The sequence below is a fragment of the Notothenia coriiceps genome, unplaced genomic scaffold (assembly GCF_000735185.1).
Source record: "Notothenia coriiceps isolate Sejong01 unplaced genomic scaffold, NC01 NC01_scaffold00031603, whole genome shotgun sequence".
Taxonomy (NCBI): domain Eukaryota; kingdom Metazoa; phylum Chordata; class Actinopteri; order Perciformes; family Nototheniidae; genus Notothenia; species Notothenia coriiceps.
In genome coordinates, this window is record NW_011364304.1 from 412,667 (window position 1) to 436,430 (window position 23,764).

The 23,764-nt window shown below is 42.6% G+C and overlaps 1 protein-coding gene across 1 annotated transcript in view; it reads left to right on the forward strand.

Moving 5' to 3' along the window:
- abca3b (ATP-binding cassette, sub-family A (ABC1), member 3b) overlaps positions 1-23,764 on the forward strand; it is a 47,729-nt gene that overhangs the window by 14,590 nt on the left and 9,375 nt on the right. The window contains exons 14-32 of the mRNA XM_010788158.1: positions 6,367-6,374; positions 6,483-6,638; positions 6,744-6,954; positions 7,809-7,959; positions 8,413-8,511; positions 10,438-10,636; positions 11,073-11,379; positions 11,920-12,193; positions 12,529-12,733; positions 12,826-13,045; positions 13,793-13,954; positions 14,349-14,521; positions 14,963-15,097; positions 15,231-15,425; positions 15,549-15,736; positions 15,873-16,043; positions 16,808-17,004; positions 17,299-17,372; positions 17,803-17,930. Of these exons, the coding sequence (XP_010786460.1) occupies positions 6,367-6,374; positions 6,483-6,638; positions 6,744-6,954; positions 7,809-7,959; positions 8,413-8,511; positions 10,438-10,636; positions 11,073-11,379; positions 11,920-12,193; positions 12,529-12,733; positions 12,826-13,045; positions 13,793-13,954; positions 14,349-14,521; positions 14,963-15,097; positions 15,231-15,425; positions 15,549-15,736; positions 15,873-16,043; positions 16,808-17,004; positions 17,299-17,372; positions 17,803-17,930 (3,253 nt within the window). The remainder of the gene's footprint in view (positions 1-6,366; positions 6,375-6,482; positions 6,639-6,743; positions 6,955-7,808; positions 7,960-8,412; positions 8,512-10,437; positions 10,637-11,072; positions 11,380-11,919; positions 12,194-12,528; positions 12,734-12,825; positions 13,046-13,792; positions 13,955-14,348; positions 14,522-14,962; positions 15,098-15,230; positions 15,426-15,548; positions 15,737-15,872; positions 16,044-16,807; positions 17,005-17,298; positions 17,373-17,802; positions 17,931-23,764) is intronic.

Consider the following 23,764-nt stretch of genomic DNA (forward strand, 5'->3'; position numbering starts at 1 on the left):
ATAGACACAAAAAGATACTAAAATAGCAGAAGTAAAGTTCGAGTAACTCAAGTAAATACTAAAGTTACATTAGAGTCACATGTACCGAATCTCATATCACAATACTGATGACTCATATCCTTCTTTGAAAGGCTCTGTCAATATACTTTAAATACTAAATCTCTGATATTAGATAAAGTCATAATTATTGTAACCTTTCACAACAGAGAGTACATCTCTCAATTGGGTAATTATATAATATAAATGTATCGGTTGGGCTAGATCTTATCGCTTGTCTGTTCTATGCCTGCTCAAGAGTGTGTAAAATATTGGACGCTCTGGATCTACATAGCATTGCAAGTATACATGAATCTCACTCTCCTCGAAAAGGCTTCCATTTGCTTTATTTGTTTTCTATCTACAAGATACGTCAACAGTCCTACAGCCATAGGAGAACCACTGGATTCACCACAATGACATGTTTGAATGCATCCTCTGTGACACAAAAATTATGGTCATAGCTCTCACCTCTTCACTGCTAAACCTCGCAGGCAATTACGCACGCTACCATCTCACTCCACCCATAAGATGATTGACAACCTTTACACGACTCGTTATATTCTTTGGTAAATTGACTACTATTTAGCTTCTGGAGCAATTCCATCTTGGGTTTTATTTTGATAAGATTACACTCAGACTTCTTTCTAAAGTCTTAAATGCTTTATTTTCACTTTATAGAATTTGGTGATTATAGTTCGAGGAACAAAAAAGTGTTAACAGCGCCAAGACCCCATAACTTGACAACCTTCACCTTTAATGTAATTATATTATTCCACTTTACATTTCATTAATCTGACATCGTACAGCATTTCTAAACACGTTCCACACACTCCACTGGGTTTCCCAGCAGTGTTGCAGAAGTGAAAATAAATTAGCATTGAGAAACTGGTGTTGTTAACCCAGTGATTTATAAATGACTTGAAGTTAAAAATATATGATAAAAACTGAATGATTATTAATCAATCAGAATCAGAGGAAAAACTCGACCTAAATACCGATGAGGTGTTCCCATTGTTCTCTGTATTCAATCACTCCCTTGTCATGCAAAGATCGATTATTGCGTGTACTGTGGTGCCACTATTAGATAGATATGATTCAGATCGTCATCGGAGGTATTTGAGACCTTCATTGTTGTACTGGTGCACACGCCATGCAAGACGTCACAGCACACACCAGTGGAGGTCATGATGTTCTCTTGCATTTAACAGTACGAGTGTTAGTTACTAGGCTCGCAGCTCACATCTCGTCACAGCGCCCGGGGAGCATGGGAGTGGGGGGGGCGCCGGGGTCTGTCCCTGCCGAGACTTGCTCAGGGCACCACTCGCAGGGGCAGGGAGCTGGATACTCGGAACCCTCCTCCAGAGTAGCAGTCCACACTCCATATTTAGGTCCTGGTAGTGGGGACCTTGAACGCCGACCAACTCCCTTACCGGCTCAAAGTCAAGCCCCCTACCGGACACTGAGCCACCTATCGGACCTGAGTCGATCTACTCTACGTCGACTGAGCGCTACCCCAGTCTCGAGCCCCACTTACAGACTGAGCCACTATACGGACCTGGAGCCCTTCAACGACTGAGCCCCTATTACGCGGACCTGAGCCCTATGGAGCTGAGCCCCTACCAGACTGAGCCCCTATACGGACTCGAGCCCTAAGCTAGACTGACGCCCCCTATACGGACTCGAGCCTAACGGACTGAGACCCTACTCAGAACTGAGCCCTATACAGGACTGAAGCCTAACTGACTGAGCCCCTAATACGACGACTGAAGCCCACTACGGATGAGCCCCTACTCGACTGAGCCCCTATACGGACCTGAGCCACTAGCGCGCTGAGCCCCTACCTGGCTGAGCCACTACGGACTGAGCACCTACTGACTGAGCCCTATTACGCTGAGCCCCCTATGGACCTGAGCCCTATACGGACTGCAGCCCCTACGGAGTGGACGCACTAACGGACTGAGCCCTACGGAACGTGAGCGCCTACTCTCGACTGAGCCCCTATACGGGACTGACCCCTATGGTATCGGAGCCCCCTATCGGACTGAGCCCTACCGGAGTGAGCCTACCGGATGACGCCCTACGGCCTGAGCCCTACTGCCCGAACTGAGCCCCCTAGTAAACGGATCGAGCCTACGGACTGAGCCCTATACGGACTGACGCCCCTACGGGAGTGAGCCCCTACGGACTGAGCCCCTACGGACTGCGCCACTCGCGGACATGGAACCGTCAGAGAGATCAGAGGTGCAAGTTTTACACCATCATTAGGACAGAGGACGCAAAGTCAGGAAGAGTTCCTCAGCAGTGAAAGAGCAGCCAGTGAAGGAGTAGATCACAGCTTGGAGCTTCTTACATGCTAAAAGGCCAGCGAGACCAGACGCCTCTGAATAACTCACAACACACGCCCACCTTCTGAGGCCGAGAGACTCTTCAGAGAGAGACTAGACTTGGGGGGTACACATACAGCAGGGCGCGCTGTACTCATTTTGCCATTTCTCAACTTTATAGTCCAGCTAAACCCCTCCTCACAGGGCTCAGTGGGATCGTTCTCCTTTCCCTGTTGAGTCCGACTACTCTGGCCCTCCTAAAAGTCCACTCCTGGTCTCTTTCTCTTAACCTTGACGACGTCCGTAAAAATCTGCCTGAAGAAGAAACTTTTTGCTTTCGCTACAACATATATGACAATGACGAAAAATCTCTCCCACGTGGGCTTCAGTCTGGAGATTCTGCTTTACACACCATGACTCAGCTTGCCTTTCCATCATCCCAGAGAACAGGAATGGTTTAGGATGTGGGCTGTATCAGGATGCAAGAGTCAGCATCCACTGGGCGTACCTCTGGAACGCCTTCAGAATCAGCTCATCCGCTCCTTTCACCCGCTTTAACTGAGTGTCTCCTCCAAGCTGAAACAAACAGCTCTCACTACAGGCAAGATCCACGCCCCCCGCCCCCCTCGCCCTTCATCTGATGATGGAGGGATGCTAACTCTGCCCAGTCCTTGGTGGGTGGAGCAACTTTCAGGGATGGAACGTTTTGAAGAAAATGGGCAGGTGGTCTTTCAGAGTGTCACTGACCTGGCTTCAGCTCAGAGGGCTTCTCTTTCTTCAGCTCAGAGATTTCCTGTTCCAGCTCTTTGATGAAATCGCTCAGCCGCTCGTTTCATGTATTGTCCTTCTGCTTTTGCTCTCATTGTTGTTAATGAGGCTGGCATGTTTCTGTTAAAATGACGTGCATACAGAGTTGTAAGACTTAACAGCCTAAGCTCTATCTTCCTCAGCATGTTTCTTTGCGTGTAGTCTAAAACATTTCGTTGGACGGAGGCGTCTGTCTCGATTCGAATCCTTCTGTTGTTCTCCCTTCGATTCATCTGCCAAACATTTCAGCTCTGTCTTCCCAGGCGCTGCCTTCTCCCTTCATATCCTTACTTTCAGAGGAAACCCACATCAATAGCATCTTGTGGTCTGCAACATGGGCAGACGCATAACAGAACAGCACTCTCGGTCGGCTCTTAACAGAACAGCTCGCAGAGGTTTTACTCGTTGGCTGGACACATACCTATCTTCGCAGGTTCTACCACAGGGTGCGATCAAGCTGATGTCTATACTTCAGACTGACATTATTCGATGCAGGCTCGCAGGTGAGTCTCACAGTAAGGAGGTCAGACACACGCCTCAGAAGCTCAGAGACTTACAATCGGCCTTCAGAGTTGGTAATCGAGTCCCATGCAGCGCACGATCGCAAGGATTGGGACAAAAACTATCTCCTGGTTTGAAGACTTTGTTGCTGCCTGTCCTGCTGCTACGAGCGCGGTAGCTGCTCTCGGGCTCGCCTGCCTTTTTGGCTTTCATGCTTCGGACCTCTGCTCACCACGAGATACTTGAACCCTGAGCTCCAGGAAGCCAAATCACAGAGATGGAACGTGTTGAACTTACGCTTTAGGAGTTGTCTGTGGCAGACGGGGCTTGTTTTAGCTACATGGGAACACTCTGCACTTGGACAGGCTTATCATATAAACTCACCGAAGTTGTTCTCGGTTGAATGCAGTTCATTGCAGAAGTTTGCTGTCCACTTATGGCTTTGGCTGATTCTGGGATTCGCTAATTTAACTCATAATCGCAGACAGCATGGGATCATCTAGAAACTGATGCTTCAGATTGGGGTAAGGGCCCCTAAACTGGCGTAAGCCTATTATCTAAACACAGGGGGAACCCGAAGTGAGCGGCAAGGGTGTAAGGCAAGATATCTCATCAATTGTTATTGAGATTTGCTTCCCTGTCTTTGGACAAATCATACCTACCGTTCTTGTACTGAAAAATATCTTATTCTATAGATGGTATGTTAATTACCGTACATCGTACATATATGGCATGTGACAATAGATTGAATAGCGAAGACATGAACCACTGGTGTACACAAAACAAGCCAGCATAATTGTTAAAGCGAGGTTTAGCATCAACATTCGACGTATATTACAGTCAACGACAGGGTTACCTCTTTGTTTATGGATTCAAGTGTTCAAGCAGGGCAAACCTGTTATCATCAGGTTACAGTTCGTCAACAAGATGATACATGTAGAGGTTGCACTAATGAACCACCGGTGTTGATGTTCTCTACAAGTGTCACAGGATGCAAAGCGCATCATAATCCATAGACTAGTAAAAGCCTAAATCAAAGCAGCGCCATTTGATATATAATCAGACACTCCAAGGTTTAATTCAGATGTAGGTTACAAATGAAGCGCTCGCACAATCATGGAACGGCTATGTGTACATTTATCTGGTGTAAAACAGAATTGACAGGCTCACTATCAGGCAGATCTTTACCGTTGAGGTTCAAGTTAGAAGAAAGCCAGATGGACTTTAGGAGTGGCAGAGAGTCGATCAACAGGAAAGAGAACAGTCCCACTGAGCCCCTGAGGAGGGTTAGCTCGGACTATAAGCTTTTGAGAAATGGAAAATGAGTCAGCGCTCTTAATTGTACCCCCAGTCAGTTCTACTCTGAAGTCTCGGCCTTCGGAAGGGGGGGTGTTTGTGAGTTATTCAGAGGGTCTGGATATCTCCTTTTATGATGTAGAACTCCAGCTTTGATCTACTACTATCCTGGCTTGCTCTTTCCTGGGAACTCTTCCTGTGGGACTTTGGTCCTTGTCCTAATGATGGTGAGTAAAAACTCTGCACCTGCTGATCATCTCTACGGTCATGTCGGCGTGCGCGCAGTCGCGTAGGGGCTCAGTCGGCGTAGGGGCTCACCGCGTAGGGGCTCAGTCGTATCAGGGGGCTTCAAGTCCGTAGGCGCTCAGTCGCGCTTATAGGGGGGCCAGTCAGTAGGGGCTCAGTCCGTAGGGCTCAGTCCGTAGGGGCTTCACTCCGTAGGGGCTCAGTCCGTATACGGAGGCGTCACGTCATTAGGGGGCTCAGTCCGTATAGGGGCTCAGTCAGTAGGGGCTCAGTCCGTTTAAGGGGCTCAGTCGTAGGGGCTCACTCCGTAGGGGCTCAGTCCTTAGGGGCTGCAGTCGCATAGGGGCTCAGTCGTAAGGGGCTGCAGTGCAGTTAGGGGGGCTCAGTCCGTAGGGGGCCAGTCAGTAGGAGGCTCAGTCCGTAGGGGCTCAGTCGAATAGGGCTAAGTCAGTAGGGGCTCAGTCCGTAGGGGCGCTCGATACGTATGGGGGCGGCTTCAGTTCAGTATGGGGCTCAGTCCGTATAGGGGGCTCAGTCAGTAGGGGCTCAGTCCGTAGGGGGCTCAAGTCCATTATAGAGGGGCTCAGGTCAGTAGGGCGGGCTCAGTCCGTATAGGGGGCTCAGTCTGTAAGGGGGCTCAGTCATCACGGGGCTCAGTCGTATAGGGGTCAGTCAGTACGAGGGGCTGCAGTCGTATAGGGGCTCAGTCTGTAGGGGCTCAGTCTGTAAGGGGCTCAGTCGCGTATACGGGGCTCAGTCCGTAGGGCGCTGCAGTCGCGTAGGCGGCTTGGACTTTGAGCCGTAAGGTTGTCGGTTCAAGTCCACGTACAGACCTAAATATGGAGTGTGGACTGCTACTTGGAGAGGTACCAGTTCACCTCCTGGGCCCTGCCGTGGTGCCCTTGAGCAAGGCACCGGACAACCCCCTTCCCCCCCACTCCCATTGCTACCCGGGCGCTGTGCAGAGAACACATTTCACTGTGTGTGCTGTGTGCTCTGCATTTGTGACCATTACAGAGGGTTTCATCCTCCAATGCTATCTTCTATCTATTATACAAAAAAAAAACTGCAAATACACATTAGTTTATTATCATCCTGCTCGTTCATTGTTGGTAGAGAAACTTATTGTGCTGTGTTCTCTTTATGTCTTTAGGTACACCTGTACAAACGTATACATTAGCTCATCCATAAAAGCAACTTTCACAAACTTTACAATTGATTGTTTTTGTTTTCTAGAGTTATTAATTTTTTAATCTTCTCAATATCCAGCTGAAAGGCTTCTCCAGAGACAAGATTCCAGACGAGGTAGACCGCACCATCCGTATCCTGAACCTCGAAGATAAGCGCCACGCTCGCTCAAAGACCCTCTCCGGTGGCATGAAGAGAAAGCTCTCCATTGGTATTGCCCTCATTGGAGACTCCAAGGTGAAGAATGTCATGAGTATTATTCACATTCCTTCCTATTCATCCAATCCTTCCTTCATATTGAACATGTCTCATCCCTTTATTTTCAATCTTATCTATCTTCAGGTGGTCATGTTGGACGAGCCCACATCAGGTATGGATCCGTCAGCTCGACGCGCCACCTGGGACCTCCTGCAGGGGGAGAAGAGGGGTCGCACCATCCTGCTCACCACACACTTCATGGACGAGGCTGACCTGCTCGGCGACCGCATCGCCATCATGGCAGGAGGAGAGCTGCAGTGCTGCGGGTCACCACTATTCCTTAAGAACAAATATGGTAAGAGTTGAGTGGAAATACTGTTGCAGCAGGAAGTCACTGGCAGTAAGTAACCCAACGGATAGTAGGATTGTTAAAATACATCCATCCTTTTTTATTTAAATGTTATTATTTCTGTTTCTGCTCTTTTATTTACAGTTTATAGATTATTAAACCAAAAATAAAACATCACCTTCACTTTAAAGGTGGGGTAGGTAATTTTGGAGAAACCAGCTCGAGTGTGCTAGAATTTGAAAATACACAGCCGGAAAACAGAGCCCCTCCTCCAACACACACGAACGCGCACATGACCAATGAGGGCACGAGATAAGTTTGTGCACAGATGGAAGGCTGACAGGCAGGTAGGCCATCCAGTTATTTTAGCCGGGCCGGCTCAGATGATTGGTCGTGCTTTTTACAGTACTACGGCTTCCACAGATGACATTTTTTTATGGATTTGTTGTCAAAGCACTTAAGATATTCATTGCTATCGGGATGTTAAGAGCATTCCATGGAATATAACAAAAAGTGTATCTCGAGCCGGTTTCTCAAACTCACATACCCCACCTTTAAGCATTAATTGTGATAGTTATGGTAAGATGCAAATGAGAATAAAAAATAATAATTGTAACACAAAAATGGGAAAGGAATAGAGTTCACTAAAAGGAATTGTGTAAGAATGTGTGTAGAAGTGGGTGTGTTTATGTTTGCATAAAGAAAAAAGATTATAAAGAGATATGTTTGAGATTCAATATGTAGGATTGATATTACCGTTCTTGCTTCATATGGAAGCCTTGGACATTCAGGAGAGTTGAAAATACAACTTCATTATTAAAAGTGGGAACATTGATCATTGTTACATTGTTGCTCCCCAGGTGCTGGCTACCACATGGTTATAGTAAAGGACGCCCTTTGTAACGTGTCTGAGATCACCCGCATCGTCCACATGTACGTTCCTAACGCCACGCTGGAGAGCAGTGCGGGCGCCGAGCTCTCTTTCATCTTGCCCAAAGAAAGCACCAGCAGGTGAGTCAGACTGCTCTTTGTTCATGAGTAGAATACTCACAATAACACCGTGTGAAGAGGCTTTTAGAGTAGAAATACCACTGACCATAAATCATACCTCCTGAACCTAGTGACAAACCTACACTGAGTACACAATTATAATAAATACTCTGATCATCAAACTCTTTCTTTTCATAACAATATACACACAAACTGAAATCCCAACCTTTCCATTTCTTTTACCTATTTTAAAAGCAATTATCTGGATAGCTTTCTCCTTTTTATATCCTGAACGTCAACATTCTTCTATGTTAATTAATCGGACTCTGACTCCACAGTGACACTTATTGCTGTTCTATGATTGGATTTATATTGGATTTGTCCGCTTAACACTCATCAAGGGCTCATATTGTAATATTGAGTGATCTCATTCGTGTAATGTGTTTCCCCGATGCGCTTTGTGTTTGCTCTCAGGTTTGAGCTGCTGTTTGCTGAGCTGGAGATGAACAGAGAAGAGCTGGGCATCGCCAGCTACGGAGCTTCAGTAACCACTATGGAAGAGGTTTTCCTCAGGTGGGAGAGATAGGATGATATGAAAAGTGATTGTGTCTTTCTAATTTTCAATAATGGTAGGATATGACCCAAAAATAACCTTTCGTTATTCTACGCACATTTTCAATTTAAGTAGCAATTTAAACCAATGTACTAAAGCGAGAATGTTAATATAAATCCTAAATATTGACTCACAAACATATCTTTGTGACATCATCTCATCTTATTTCTTTATACAAATATACACACATTTTTTACATACCTTCATACACAATTCCCTTCACTGACCTCTATTCCTTTTCCATTTTTGGGTTACAATTATTTTCATTTGTATTCTCATTTGAATCTTACCATAACTATCACAATTAATACTTAAAGTGAAGGTGATATTTTGTTTTAATTATCTACAAACTGTAAATAAAAGGGTTGAAAAAAGAAGAAAGACAGACACAATTGTAAACATGATTATATGAGACTGAAACAATTTTGACATGGAAAGGATGGATGTATTTTAACAATCCTACTATCCATTTGGTTAACGCTAGTGACTTCCTGCTGTAGCTATTATTACTACTCAACCCTTCACTTACTAATAAGAGGGGATATTTGATTGCAAAAGAAAGTGGTTTCCATAATAAAGTAGCTCTCTACAATACATCTATATCTAAAACTCATAGCTTATATATTGAGCCACATTGGTGTAATAATATATATTTCATTCACATGAAACCAGTTATGGCTGAAGGGTTCGCCTCGTTTTCTCACAGCTCTCAGTCCCAGGTGCCTGCTGTTAACTGAGCACTTATTTCTGCTTCCCTGTAGACTTTATATGTGTATCTGTGGCAGGGGTGCCGCCAGGGATTTTGGGCCCCATGAAAATATATCACATTGGTTACTTAAACATTTTTTTCTTAATGTTCTAAAATAGTTTGGGCCCCTGTCAGTCACGGGCCCTTAGAATCGTCCTAACTTTTCACCCCCTTACGGCGCCCCTGATCTGTGGCAACCAACAGGAGAGCGTGTTCCCTGCAAACCGCTAACACTGCATGCTACTTCAATTAGCCTGAACGTAGTCACTGTAATTGGTGCAGCCAAGAATGTTGGCCTCATTATTTACAAGTCACCAAATGGTGACCTAAACGCAGTCAGTTAGTTCCAACCATTACCACCATTCACCGAACATCAAACGAGACACCAAGGGAAGCGTGTGTTTGAACATTTGGTTATTTATCTACCTTCTGTTCTTCTGTATGTTGCAGCCAAATAAAACTCCCTCTCAGTTAGATATTAACACTGCTAATATTAAGGCGTTAGAAAACATATTACATTCTTTCAAATAAGTTTATAATGTTACTTTCTAATCCAGAACATCTGATGACCAAACATTTTAGATTTAGCAGCCTAAGCGTATACATACTGGTAGCTTAAAACACATTTTCCATCATTCCCCCAAAACCTTATTTTCTTATTTTGTTCATACTGTTATTCCAATCCAGAGAACAGAGGTATAGAAAGGTTAAACTGATAGACTCGTAGGTGACACAAAGGAAAATCATTTCTGGCTAGATGAAGGTGTGTATAGAATGTATTTGTCCTCCTTTGCAGGTGCTTGATTACACGATGATTGAATTGTAACACCCAGAAATTGCTTTGTTTGCTAGCAGCCTAGTGTTTTTTCACCTTACTGAACTGCTGAAAGGAAATCAAATTGTTATCGTTGATGGATTTGAAGGACCTGACACAAAATAACTGCCGTAACAATGTGTATACACAATATACATGCGTTTTGGATACGTTTTGCTTCTGTGAATTCATCATGTAATGTTTCTAAAAACCTATTTTCCTTGTTAGTTGCTGCCAAAACTGAAGAGTTCATATGTAAAGTCCCTTTTGTTGTTGTTATTCCAGTTTGTTTAAAAGATAACCATAGATAATTTGTTTGTTCAGAGTGGGAAAGTTAGTGGATTCTAGTTTGGACATCCAGGCCATCCAGCTGCCAGCGCTACAGTACCAACACGAGAGACGCTCCAATGACTGGACCGCCGATGACGCCAGCAGCACCAGCGGCATGACGGATGTCACTGACTTCACTGACAGCGGCACGCTCATCTCAGAGGACTGCTCCAACATCAAGCTGAACACCGGGGTGAGATAATATGGTACATTTGGGAAAATATGGGGCCCTTTTTTCAAATTTGTTAAGAGGATAAAGTTCCCATTCATTCCTCATTAAACTTTTGCACTTTGGAGGGATCCCAACACTGACATTTATTGTTTATTATTGATATTTTTGTTTTAGCTGACTGGTTATTTGTTTATTTATTGTTTGTCTGTTTTTGTATGTCTGTTTGTCTTCGGTCTGTGTGGGATTTTGTTTGCCCTGGTGTTAAGCAGTATTTACATTGTTACTCTACCTATTTCTCTATAAAGTGAAGATTTGTTTACCTACTTTTGATACATGCTCTGATAGAATAACTGTATGCTGTTGAAAAAAACCCAATAAACATAGAAGCAAACTTGGTATATATCCTGCATTTCATTAATATGGCACACATTTAACATCTCCTTCCCTCCTCCATCAGGCCAGACTACACATTCAACAGTTCTACGCCATGTTCTTAAAGAGGGCGCTGTACAGCTGGAGAAACTGGAAGGTGATGGTGGCTCAGTTCCTGGTCCCTTTAGTCTTCACCATTTTGGCCTTAGTTGTGGCACGCAGCTTGCCAAATCACAACAAGGCCCCTCAGCTGAGGCTGGCCCTCAGTCAGTACGGCCCCACCAGGGTTCCTGTAGCCCTGCCGCCAGGGATGGGCCCCGTGGCCTCTGCCCTGGCAAACACATACAGCTCACAGCTCTCTGCCCAGCTTGGAAAGCTCGTCAACATCACAGGTGAGCATCGTGAGAGACAGGGACCTTGCTTGACGACTAAGTTGAATATTTACTCACTGTGGAGGAAATTCTTAAGAGAAACTGATAAGAGATTCATGGACAAAGTTGGATTTTTGTTATATTTAATAAAGTAATAAAGAAAGTCAATATACAAGTAAAATCGATCTCAAATGCAGAAACAGAGCCACTTTATCCTCAGAGGATAGAGAGGTTCTGCTCCCAGAACACAGCTTACAGTCACACTATATAGTAGAGAGTACAAACTGGTCCCACCCATCAATTGTCTTCTTAGGCATTATCTAATAATCCCCACCATTACACCATAAAACCCCCCTGTCCTTTACAATTTGCAAATCCACCTTTTGCCCTTCCTGAAAGGTCAATCCTAAATGTCTCTGTTTAACACATATAGGACTAAAACTACAATTTAACCGAGTAAAAGGCAATCGGAGTATAAAACATAATCTATATATATGATTGTAATGATTATGGGAACATTTGAGACGACACTGACCGTATTCCCCTTTTGCTCCCCGTCAGACTTCACAGATTACGTCCTGACCCAGGCAGAGGAAGAAGGCGGCAGCTTTAATGAGCGCTGTGTGGTGGGTGCGGCTTTCCGTGGCAGCAGCAGCAAATATACAGAAGTGACGGCCTATTTCAACAACGCAGGCTACCATACATCCGCCGCAGCCCTCATGTTGGTGGACAATGCTCTGTTCAAGCATCTAGCAGGACCCAATGCTTCCATCCAGACGGGAAACTACCCAATGCCACGCAACATGTCTGAGACCGCCCAGAGCCAGCTCAGAGAGTGAGTGGACAGAAGAGAAAGGGAAAAGAGCTCTTAAGATTCATTCAAGATTCAAGGCTTCTATTTTCATTTTTACAATATATACACTGTAGATATGACAATGAAAATCTTAGGTCACAGGCTCCTCCAAAAGTGCAACACAATAAAACACACTTTTTACTCATGCTATCAAATGTTTTTCATCAGTGTTCATGCTGATAAACAAAGGTTAGATTTCATGATTGAGTGTCTTTGTACTTCAGTAGTGCCTTGCTAGTTATTTCTCGCTTTATCTTTGACTTTCTTTTTAACAACCTCTTCCTCCTCATTTCTTAACGTTTTCCTCCAATCTCTAGGGGAAGAACCGGTTTCATCATTGCCATCAACCTGATGTACGGTATGGCCTCCCTGTCCAGCACGTTTGCCCTACTTCTCGTAACAGAGTCCTCTATCAAGTCCAAGCATGTACAGCAGGTCAGCGGTGTCTACCTGTCAAACTTCTGGTTCTCTGCCCTGCTGTGGGACCTGATCAACTTCCTGCTGCCCTGCCTTCTCATGCTGGTCAGTGTGACACCAGTGGTCCAGGCAGTATACATAAAAACTGATAAATGCTTTTTTACAGTCTCCTGTCCTAACGTGTTTTATTCTCTTAGGTGGTTTTTCAGGCATTCGGAGTCAAGGCTTTCACGGACAACTGCCACCTGGTAGATGTGTTGTTGTTACTGCTGCTGTATGGCTGGGCTGTTGTGCCTCTTATGTACCTGCTCAGCTTCCTCTTCTCCAGTGCAGCTACTGCCTACACCCGCCTCACCATCTTCAACATTATCTCTGGCACGGCCACCTTTCTGTCTGTCACCATTTTGGCCATCCCAGGTGAGAGGAGATGCTTCCAGCAATGGTAGATGTTTAAAAGGAAATTACAGCAGTGGCATGAGTATTTCAAAGGGCACACAATACAAGAAAGCCCCAACTTTTCAGACAGCTGTGAAAAATACTCTTGAAGATGAGAAAGGCTTATCTGATTGCGCAAGTTTTCCCCTACATGATATTACTCAAAACATTAGTCAGTTATAGTTTGATTGATTACAGTATAAGAATTTTTTTGCAGCAAAAACCATTACACGAGCCATCAGAAAGTGTGTAGGCCAACTAAGCTATTTACCTAGGCTAGGCTTACTTAGCTGTTTTTAAGCTCAACAAGACACTACAAAAACACTTGAAGTAACACGCGAGCTAAGCAACAATGGCTAAAAAGCACTCATTATGCATCAATCTTTAGGGTGATCTGATGTTGTGGCCGTGTAGATGTCTTGTCATCAAGTAAAATACAACCCCACTTTATCAAAATGTTCTTTCAATATAAAAAATGGGTTGCCATTGCTCGGGCCCTCATGTTTTGAGCTACTTTTAAGGATTGAAAAGCAATTGGCTGAAATACACTGCATTGCAGTGGGTGAATGGTAAAAAGGGAAAAAGCACTTGTCAACCCCTTCACAGATTTGGGTTCAGTGCCCAGCATTAGGGCTTCTGGCATGGCTGTGCTCTTTTTGAACACAAAATCGAATACATTTGTTCCCCTTTCCATCCCTGTCAATGATATCTTCTGAATTTATTTTCCAGAGTTACATATGAAGCACCTGTCTTACTTGCTGGATAAGGTTTTCCTGATCTTCCCAAACTATTGCCTGGGCATGTCCTTCAGCCAGTTCTACCAGAACTACGAATTCATCACGTTCTGCAACTCCAGTCCACCATTCAGCCTGATGGCGTGTGAAATATTGAGTAAGTACTACCTAACTGCAGCCTCGGTGAGTCGGTGTTTGCCCTTGGTAAAGCGTATGCTTTTAGGAAAAACAATGCGGTCTACTATTACAAACATATATGGGGATAATGGTGGTGGTTCATCTTTATTGTGACAATAATTATATGAATAATAATGTACCTCAGGGTCAAAAGGTCAATCAGGATCATTATTTAATCACCCAGATCCAACAGAATTTCTTTATTTTCATTGCATTTTATGTCCCGACACATTCAAAACTGACAGCTTTACACTTTTTCTTTTAATCCAATTTCCCTCTGTCTTGAATCACTATTATAAACCCAAAGGAAATGATCACATTGTATGTACAGCCTTCATATTTATGCTGTAATAACATTGTTTTTGTGTTTCTAGACATTACCTTCCAGCCAAACTATTTCTCGATGAGTGAACCTGGTGTGGGACGCTTCGTCGTGGCCTTCGCGATACAGGGTTTAGTCTTCATTATTCTGCTGTTTGTCATCGAGATGCAGTGTGTCCGAACTCTCCGGCGATTCGTCACCTCCCTGTTCAGAAGACATAAACAGGTAGATGGCGGTGAACCAGGCAGTGATCGTCTTTTAAATAAATATATTGGGATTCAGTTAGTCAGACTTCGCCATCTATGGCCCTTTATGAAAGCCATGTTTCATTATTACGATTAATCGAGAAATGGATGGTTTTATTTAAAACTTAGCTACAGCTCTCGATGCCTTTTTCTATAAAAAAGTTAGAATTGTGATTACAGTTTTAGCAGTCTATTTTTTTTCATGAAATGTAACAAAGCTTATCTTATCTTGTTTATGAAGTCTTTATTAATGTCTCCTTTTGTAGGCTACTACATAATAAACTATAACAAATGTATGTTTGATTTCCCCATGTACTAAGATATCTGTTTGTTCATTATCGATGCTTGAAGTTTTATCGTACCATAGTCACACAATGTCTTACTTCTTTTGTTGATTTTTTTTCTACCCATATGTGTTTAGTTCGCTCATACAGAGGATGCAGCTCTGCTTCCGGAGGACAGGGATGTGGCTGAAGAGAGAAAGAGGGTCCTGGAGTGTCAGCCGGTGGTAGAGTCTATGGTCGGCAGCCCCCTCGTAATGCAGGAGCTCAGCAAGGTACGCAGCACAGGAGTTTTTCCCCTCGCGTGATAACACAGCCTCAGTGTTTCAATATGTGTGACTCCTGAGGTGTGTGGCTTTGTGAGATATGACAATGTGGCACAGACCCACTGTTATCTCCCCTCCTCAGGTGTACAGCAGCGGGTCGACTCTTCTCGCTGTGGACCGGCTGTCTTTAGCTGTGGGGAAAGGGGAGTGTTTCGGCCTCTTGGGCTTCAATGGAGCAGGCAAGACCACGACTTTTAAGATGCTGACTGGTGATGAGACTGTGACCTCTGGGGATGCCTACATTGATGGATACAGCATCTTGAGGGACATTAAAAAGGTAAGAGCAGAAGGAGACAGAAGGAAAGGACGTACCTGGTAAATCAACCATCAATCGATGCCCATGGGTTTTCTTTTTTAAAGGTCAATGATTTGATAGAAAACATTTATCTCTGGATTGCAGGTGCAGCAGCGCATTGGTTACTGTCCTCAGTTTGACGCCGTGTTGGACCACATGACAGGAAGAGAAACTCTGAGTATGTATTCAAGGCTCAGAGGAATACCAGAGAGGTATGTGTCCGGCTGCGTGGAGAATGTCCTGAGGTCGCTGCTGCTGGAGCCTCATGCTGACAAACTGGTCCGCAGCTACAGGTATGGAGACTGAAGAAAATATCTCAGCCTTTTCTTTAATTTATTTTGTGTCACATGGTTCACACACTAGCCTGAAAGATGCCCTGTTTTGTTAAGAAGGTGCATGTAGATAATATGTCCTTATCCACTTGTGCAGTGGAGGTAACAAGAGGAAGCTGAGTGCAGGCATGGCTCTCATTGGTGGGCCTCCGGTCATCTTCCTGGACGAGCCTTCGACAGGGATGGACCCCGTGGCCAGGAGGCTGCTGTGGGACGCTGTGACACGCACACGGGAGTCTGGAAAGGCCATCATCATCACGTCTCATAGGTGAGCTTCACAGATGTATTAGATACTGACCTGATATTCAGAGCTAGTGGTCCTTTATTTGAGAATTTGCATTTTTTGCTAATTCATACTTCTAAGCTTTCCTTCAGAAGAAAAATATTCAGTGGTACAATAGGTATTCAGATAATCTACTTAAATAAATAAAACAATACAAAAACAAGTATAAGTATCTCTAAATTGTAGGAAAAAGACAGAGGATGCTCTGTTTCCTCAAGGATGTATTGCTTACAGAGAAAACAAGAATGCAATCCAAAAAGTTGTTTTCTTTATTTTGTCAGGGCTACTACCGTAGTTGAAACATGTATACAAAAAAGGCTTTTCTAAATATATCCCTCTTAGTTAATACTATTTCTTACATTTTGGATTGCCTTCCTGTTTACCTCATAATTTGACTTTACAGTAAACTATACTTAAAATGACCCTTAGCATTAACACTTCTTCCAACTAGACATAAAATAGATGCATCATAAATGATAATCCAGTTATATGATATAATAAACAATTACTGGCCTGTTTTATGCATAATTACTTCTGGTACTTTAAGTATGTTTTGATACTAGTACTTGTACTGTAACATTTTTAATAATGAACTTTCAAAGTGTTATTACAATTTGGTTTTTCCAATGTTACCTAGATAAAACATCTGAATACATGCTCAGAGAGTTTGCATGCTACGTATTGATGCAGGAAAAGCAGAAAACATGACTACACCTTTAACCTGTCTCTCTGATATCTTCCCTCACCAGTATGGAGGAGTGTGAGGCTCTGTGCACCCGGCTGGCAGTGATGGTCAACGGGCAGTTCAAGTGCCTCGGGAGTCCCCAGCATCTGAAGAGCAAATTCGGCAGTGGCTACACCCTGCTGGCCAAAGTACACATCGAGGCTGAGCTGGAGGACAGCGACCTGCAGCTTTTTAAAGACTTTATTGAAAGTACCTTCCCAGGTCAGAGGCTACCCATTACAATAACATCTAAACAAATGATTTACATTACTGTATAAAGGATACAATTCTGTATATGTGATCAACTTAACCATCAAATCTAAAAGACCATACATGTAATAATGTTTTATGATGAACAAAATGTATTATTGTAACTGCTTTGAAGTATTGTTCTTCAATCGAACATGCAGATAAAATGATCTTCTGTTTTCTACGTTAAACAGTTGAGGGTGATTTACTGTCAAAGTAGTCTATAACAAAACAAATCTAATCCTGTGAATATTTCTCCCACCACAGGAAGTCAACTAAAGGATGAGCACCAGGGAATGGTGCACTATCATTTGACAGACAAAACACTATCCTGGGCACAGGTAACGGTTTTTATACAGTTCTACTTTCTCTGCACTTGTGCTGTGTTAGCGCTCCCTCTAGTGGACTGAATGGTATAAAGTATCCCTTAAATACCTAAGCTATAACTTGATAACCTCAATAAAAATGTTCAACCCCAGAAATTGAAAATGTAAACGTTGAAAATACAGTTACAATAGGGTAGTTTAGTTGTAGCATGTAATTCTAAAAAGCATTAAAGCTAGCTTTCAAAAATGTGTTGTGAAAGTTAAGGTAAGTCACTGTGTGTGAACACAAGGAGAAATAATGTCTATTTACTTGATTTAATTGTCAGAAAATGAAGACTGTAGCTTTAAATGTGTTCATGGCAGAAAGGCTTAATAACACCAAAGATGCATCCATTTATCACTGCTTTCTTTTTTACCTCCTTCCCTATTCTCCACTCCCACACAGGTGTTTGGCACTTTGGAGGCAGCCAAAGAGAAGTATCAGATTGAAGACTACTGTGTGAGCCAGATATCACTGGAGCAGGTGTTCCTTAGCTTTGCCCAGTTTCAGCACTGCATAGAGTGTGGGAAGAAGTAAGTGGAGCGAGGATTCCGTCCATCCATTGTTCATTTTCTACAGTCGTATATATGTGTGTGTGTGTGTGTGTGTGTGTGTAAGACCTGTGTGCACGGACCTGCTTTGTTAGCCTGCAGGTGTGTCCACAGGCTGGAGCATGTTTTCTATCTCTGGCTCCATTTTTACCTTATCAAACAACACATACACAGACACATTGGGCCAGTGACATCAACAACCTTTACGATCGTATAACGTTGGTGTGTCTTTTTTGGGAGATTCATGCTTTTCTTGTTGTGGGATGAGGAAATGCTAGGATTGGCGTTTATGACTCCAAAAGGATAATTATTAAACCAAGTAAAGAACAAAAGTTCTGCACCTTTTTAGTGAGGTCAAAGTCAATGAGACCCCTCATTAGACAATACAACTCTGAATTGTGTGTGACAGGGTTTTTGTTGTGTGTTTGTGCACAGCTTGTCTTTGTTTTTGTTATTTATGATTGTATTTTATTGATTATATTTCCAATAGTTGTGTGCTTTTTTCTGTGATCATCAATCATCACAAGAGTATGAACCACTCCATTTGATACATGTATGAAATTGTTGCACACCTTTGCGCCTTATCTTACTATAATGAGGGTTTTTGTTTCTTTATATTGCCCAATACAAAATGCCTGGTTATCCTCACGAGCCTCTTAATGTTGTTGCCAGATGTAAATATTGTGATGTCTTCATGGTACTAAAAAAACACTTAATCATTCAGGCCAGAGCAGAACATTTTCTCATTTGAAGACTGTTTTGTGCACATTATTGAATGCATGCATACAACACGGTGTACAGAGTGCATGCTACTGGAAGAGCGAAGAGCTGCTAGCGATTGCAAGAAGACCGCCCTTATAATCCTCAGATGACATTTAGACCAGTCTGAGTACCTTTTATTAAGCCTCCATTGTCAAGGTCTTGTGAGCCATGTTTTGTTTGTTTCCTGCCAAACAAGTTACAGCAGCAGTGTGTAACCATATCCAGCCATTAAAGTTTACACAAAAGCTATTTAGAAGGAAATCGTTGTGCGACACAGGAGACTTTCTTCACAAGTTGCAGCAATGGAATGTGTTTACTTCAAATCACTTTGTAGGAAACTGCATGTGATTGGTTTAGGACTGAAAACGGCATGACTGCAATGAACTTTGAGGTTTCTTTTTCCCCCTTTTCTGCAGCTATGCATTTCAATAGAAACTCCTGTCCAGAGAGTTCAGAGAGAAAAAATACCTTCACAGTTTCCTGCTTTTCACCCAGACCAATATTATAATTTGGGCTGAATCGGCAATCCCTTTACCTTGAATGTAAAATGACATTCCTACTCTGAAGAAAACAATCTTACTTTCCAGAAGTGAGCTGAATGTAGTTTATCGTCTTACCTTAAAGCAAAAGCAGTCAATAATAAACTTTATTAACAGCTTCATATGATTTACAGAGATGTGTTTATGTCACCAGATGTTTGTGTGAGAAGAAGACTAGAGACTGACATTCCAGAAAGACATGGATATGTGACTCATTGCTCTTTAAAGGAAATGATCCTCCTAATTTTGTTACATTTGATGTGTTTATTTGCACTTCATTACATGTATGACTTGAATCAATTGCAATGTAAGATACGTCATTTGAGGAGAAATGGAAATGCTTGCGCTGCTGATATTGAATGATTAAGTTATGCTGAAAAACAGTGTATCATATTTTAAAAGGGAATTCACATCGTTGTTATCGTATACTGTAGCCTACTGTACCATGAAACTGACCATGTTGACTGTATATGTATCGCTTTTAAATTAAATAATGCTCTATGCAAATGGTAGCAAATATCTGTGTCTGGTCACATTTTTCCTGAATCTGTTTACGGCTTGATACTAAAAGGCTCAATTATTAGTTTAAAGAAATAATAAATAGCAAAGCCGGAAAAGAGGTATATAATCAGAGGGAAACAAATCCAAATTTCCGAGATTTAGTGTACATTTACGAAAGAATACCTTGAATATTGAGATTATAAAGTCATACATTTGCGTTAGAAACTCAAATGATCCTAGATAAAAGTTATTAATATACAATCATTTGTTTTTGAAGAACCACATCGCTTCACTTTCGGTAAACTAATCAGACTACCAAGGCCACGTGAGTTTTCCTTGGAATATTAACCCCCTCTCCCGGTTCCTAATATGAACCTTGAATTCGTCGTATCCACATTAAATAGTTGATTTATCTGTATAACTGTACAAGGTACATGCTCTCTTGAGTAGTAGCCGCTAATGCCATGTACTCGGCCTCACAGGTCGATAGCGCCACTGTTGGCTGCCTCCTGCTTTTCCAGGATATAACTGGACCATTTTCAGTTAAGCTGAAACAATATCCAGTTGTGCTTCTCCTATCATTTTGATCGGCTGCCCAATCAGCATCACTGTATCCCTCAAGCTTTAGGCTTTCCTCACTTTTCTTGTAATGAAGCTCTTGGTCTATTGTACCCTTTAGATACCTCAACAGTTGTTTTGCTGCAGCCCAATGTTGTTGTTTCGGTTCTGCTAAGTGTTGTGATAGTTTACTCACAATCCAGCTCAGATCAGGTCTAGTACATGTCATAATGTATATCAAGCTACCTACTATCTCTCTGTATCCTGTTGAATCTATAACTTCACCCTCAGTGTCAAAATGTACTTTTGCTCACATGGAGTTGACCTTGGTTTGCACTCTGACATGCCAAACCTCTCTAGCATCTTTGCTATGTGTCTCTTTTGGCTCATTTTGATCTCCCCCTCACTCTGTGTAAAGTCGATACCTAGGAAGTGTTTAAGTTCCCCCAAATCTTTCATTTTAAACTTCCTCTTCAACATCTCTTTGACATCACTGAGTGAGCCGTTGTTATTGGCCGCTATAAGTAGGTCATCTACCCATATCAACAGAATAACTTTTTCTTTCTCAGACTCTTTTCTGTAGACACAATGATCAGCATCATTTTGCAAAAACCCATTCTCTGTAAGATGATCATGCAGTAACTTGTTCCAGTTTCGCCCGGATTGCTTTAAACCATACAATGACTTGTTGAGTTTGCACACTAAGTGTTCCCCTGTTTTAGATTTTGCCTCAAAACCTTCGGGCTGTTCCATATATAACTCACAGTCTATTGGTGCATGGAGATAAGCTGTCTTCACATCCATTTGGTGTAGGATAAGATCCTCCTGTATAGCCACCTGCATCGATGTATGTACAGAAGTAATATTTGCTGTCGATGAAAAAGTTTCCTTGTAATCAATTCCCTCGACTTGACTATAGCCTTTAGCTACATATCTGGCTTTAAAAATCTCAGATCTGTCTGGGCTTTCCTTTACTGCATATACCCAACGACCTCCCACTGCTTGCTTGCCCTTTGGCAGTGTGGTCAGACTGAAGGTCTCATTCTCTGTTAAAGAGTTTATCTCCTCTTTCATTACATCAGCCCATATTTTTGATTTCTTAGAGCCTACAGCCTGCATGTATGTTTTGGGTACGTCACAAGCAACTCTGTAGAAATAATCTACATTTTCATCTTCATCATTACAATCAGCGTTACACTGATACTCCATTAAATATTCTGGAGCGTTTCTTTGTCTAGTGTGATAGCGTCGTGCACTGTCTCCCTGTTCTCTTTTACCTCATTCACACCAACGATGTTTCAGGGCCGGTTCGGAGCTGGAGCTTGAAAAGCAACGGGTTTTCCTCTTCACACCGCAGCGGAGCAGCCTCTTAGCTCCCACTTTGACTAAGTACAACATGATATCCTGTCACGCAACGTGGTCACCTGTAAAAAAGTTTCAGTACGATCAAACACCGGATCGATATACTCTCTGTAAGAAGTAGGACTCATGTCACAATTCCAAAGTGTAATAAAAGTTACTAGTTAGTTATATTTAACTATTTTTATAAGTCTAGTTATGGAATTTAACGCAACATGTTTTCCTGATGGCAATTTTGCTGGTCAAGGTGTGACGTGCCCTTTATCATTATAATTACTTTTATAAACTCTGTCTTGAACTGGAACACAGTCAGGTACACGAGGTCACATACAGGAAGTACATGACAGGACCAAGACCTTCCTGGGGAGAGTCATTACCCAACCATAATTACGGACAAATATATTACGACAAACGATGTCCTCCTGTGAGTCAAAACACTGTTTTACATTACACAGTATTGAGATGTATCCCTGCGAATTGTGAATTATTTGGAGATCTAAGTAATTCATTTTGTGAGCATACTTACGTAAGTTCCATAATAAATAAATTACATAAATCTAATAAGAGTAATTTAATGTCTGCAAAATTCTGTTCATTACGATGGCACCTGTCAACCGTGGCCACCTGTTTAACCGTACAAGTTTCGTCTTATAAACGGTATCAACTTCTTGTTATTGAGTAACAAACGTCTACCTAATCTACATCTTCTCTATTTGACGTATAATTTTGTACTAAAATTAATTTATAATAGTTTAAAAACAATAAAACAGTGACACCTGTGTTTTTACCTCGCAGGTGCAGTTGGTGGGCATTGTCTATTACGTTATCGTAAATGACTAACTAATATCGCCCTTACTAAAAAAGGGATTGAAATAGTTTCATTTCTCAACTATTGTCGTTTTCGATGACTTTTTTTAAGTATCGCCGTATGACGAGGAATACCTTGTGTAATTCACTTATTCTAGAATGTTTGCCATGACTTAAATGGGCCCTGTACTTCAAAGTTTGAAGTGAATCCTGCTTTCCCTATTCCGTGCTCTGTTCACGGGGGTATGAGTGGAGTAGTCTTTGCCATGACGGCTCTCTCCAACCTCCTGGAATAAACTCTACATTGCTACGGTACGATATATCTCTCATTCGGGGGTTTCGTTCAATACCTGGAGTACGACATTTTGTCGTCGTGTCTATGCATTGTCCACAATGACATTCGTCAGATCTCGTTCTGTGGTATTTGCACAAAAATGACCGTTTGTGTGTTGAACAGGTTGTACTTTTATAAACCGAGACTTACGATACCCATATTCGTCCTATTCTTCTTTCGATCTAAGATCCACCCGTTTCCCATAAAAACATCCTATGCTGTTTATATGGGTCTTTAAGGTTCATAAAATAGGACTTCTGTCCCTTTTCAGGACTTGTATCGACCATTTTACATTAGTGTTCTCATCGCTCTATCAGTCTGGTCTTGTTTAAGTAGTTATACCTACTACTGTGAATACCTCTTTGATAAAGGGTGTTGTGGTCGTCCCTGTTTTTACCACTTGGTCTCAGTCTCTCCGGATTACACCACATGTCAGGGATATCACTTCCTCTTACAACTCCGATTCAGTCTAGGTCTGTTCTACCATGAGTTTATGGAGTAAGGTGGTTACGTTCGAGGCCAAGTTCGAGACACGATCTCGCGTCCAAGTCTTGGCCAAGGAAGTCAATCGAGGCCGAAGAAAAGTATGTCGGGTTTTCATGCTTGACCACGACGCAACTACTGCATTGGCAAACGCCACGGACTAATATTTCGGTTTGGTACGCCTTTTGGTGAGTGTCGACTGTGGCCTGTTGTTTGTTGTTACCGGGCTAACACGAGGTCGAAAGGAGACATGGAGAAGCCTTCTGGTCTAAGGGTCATCCATCGACCAGAGAAGTCACCTGGTGATGACGAACAATTCAAAGAGGTAGCAACACATGTTTGACCTATTTTTGTAGCCGAAAAACAACAACAAGTCCTCAACTAGGTGCGGGGACGCGGACGGGGCGGATACTGCATTCGCACTGCATACGCCACGAAAACGAGACCGGCCTGTTAAAAACACGGACTTTGCT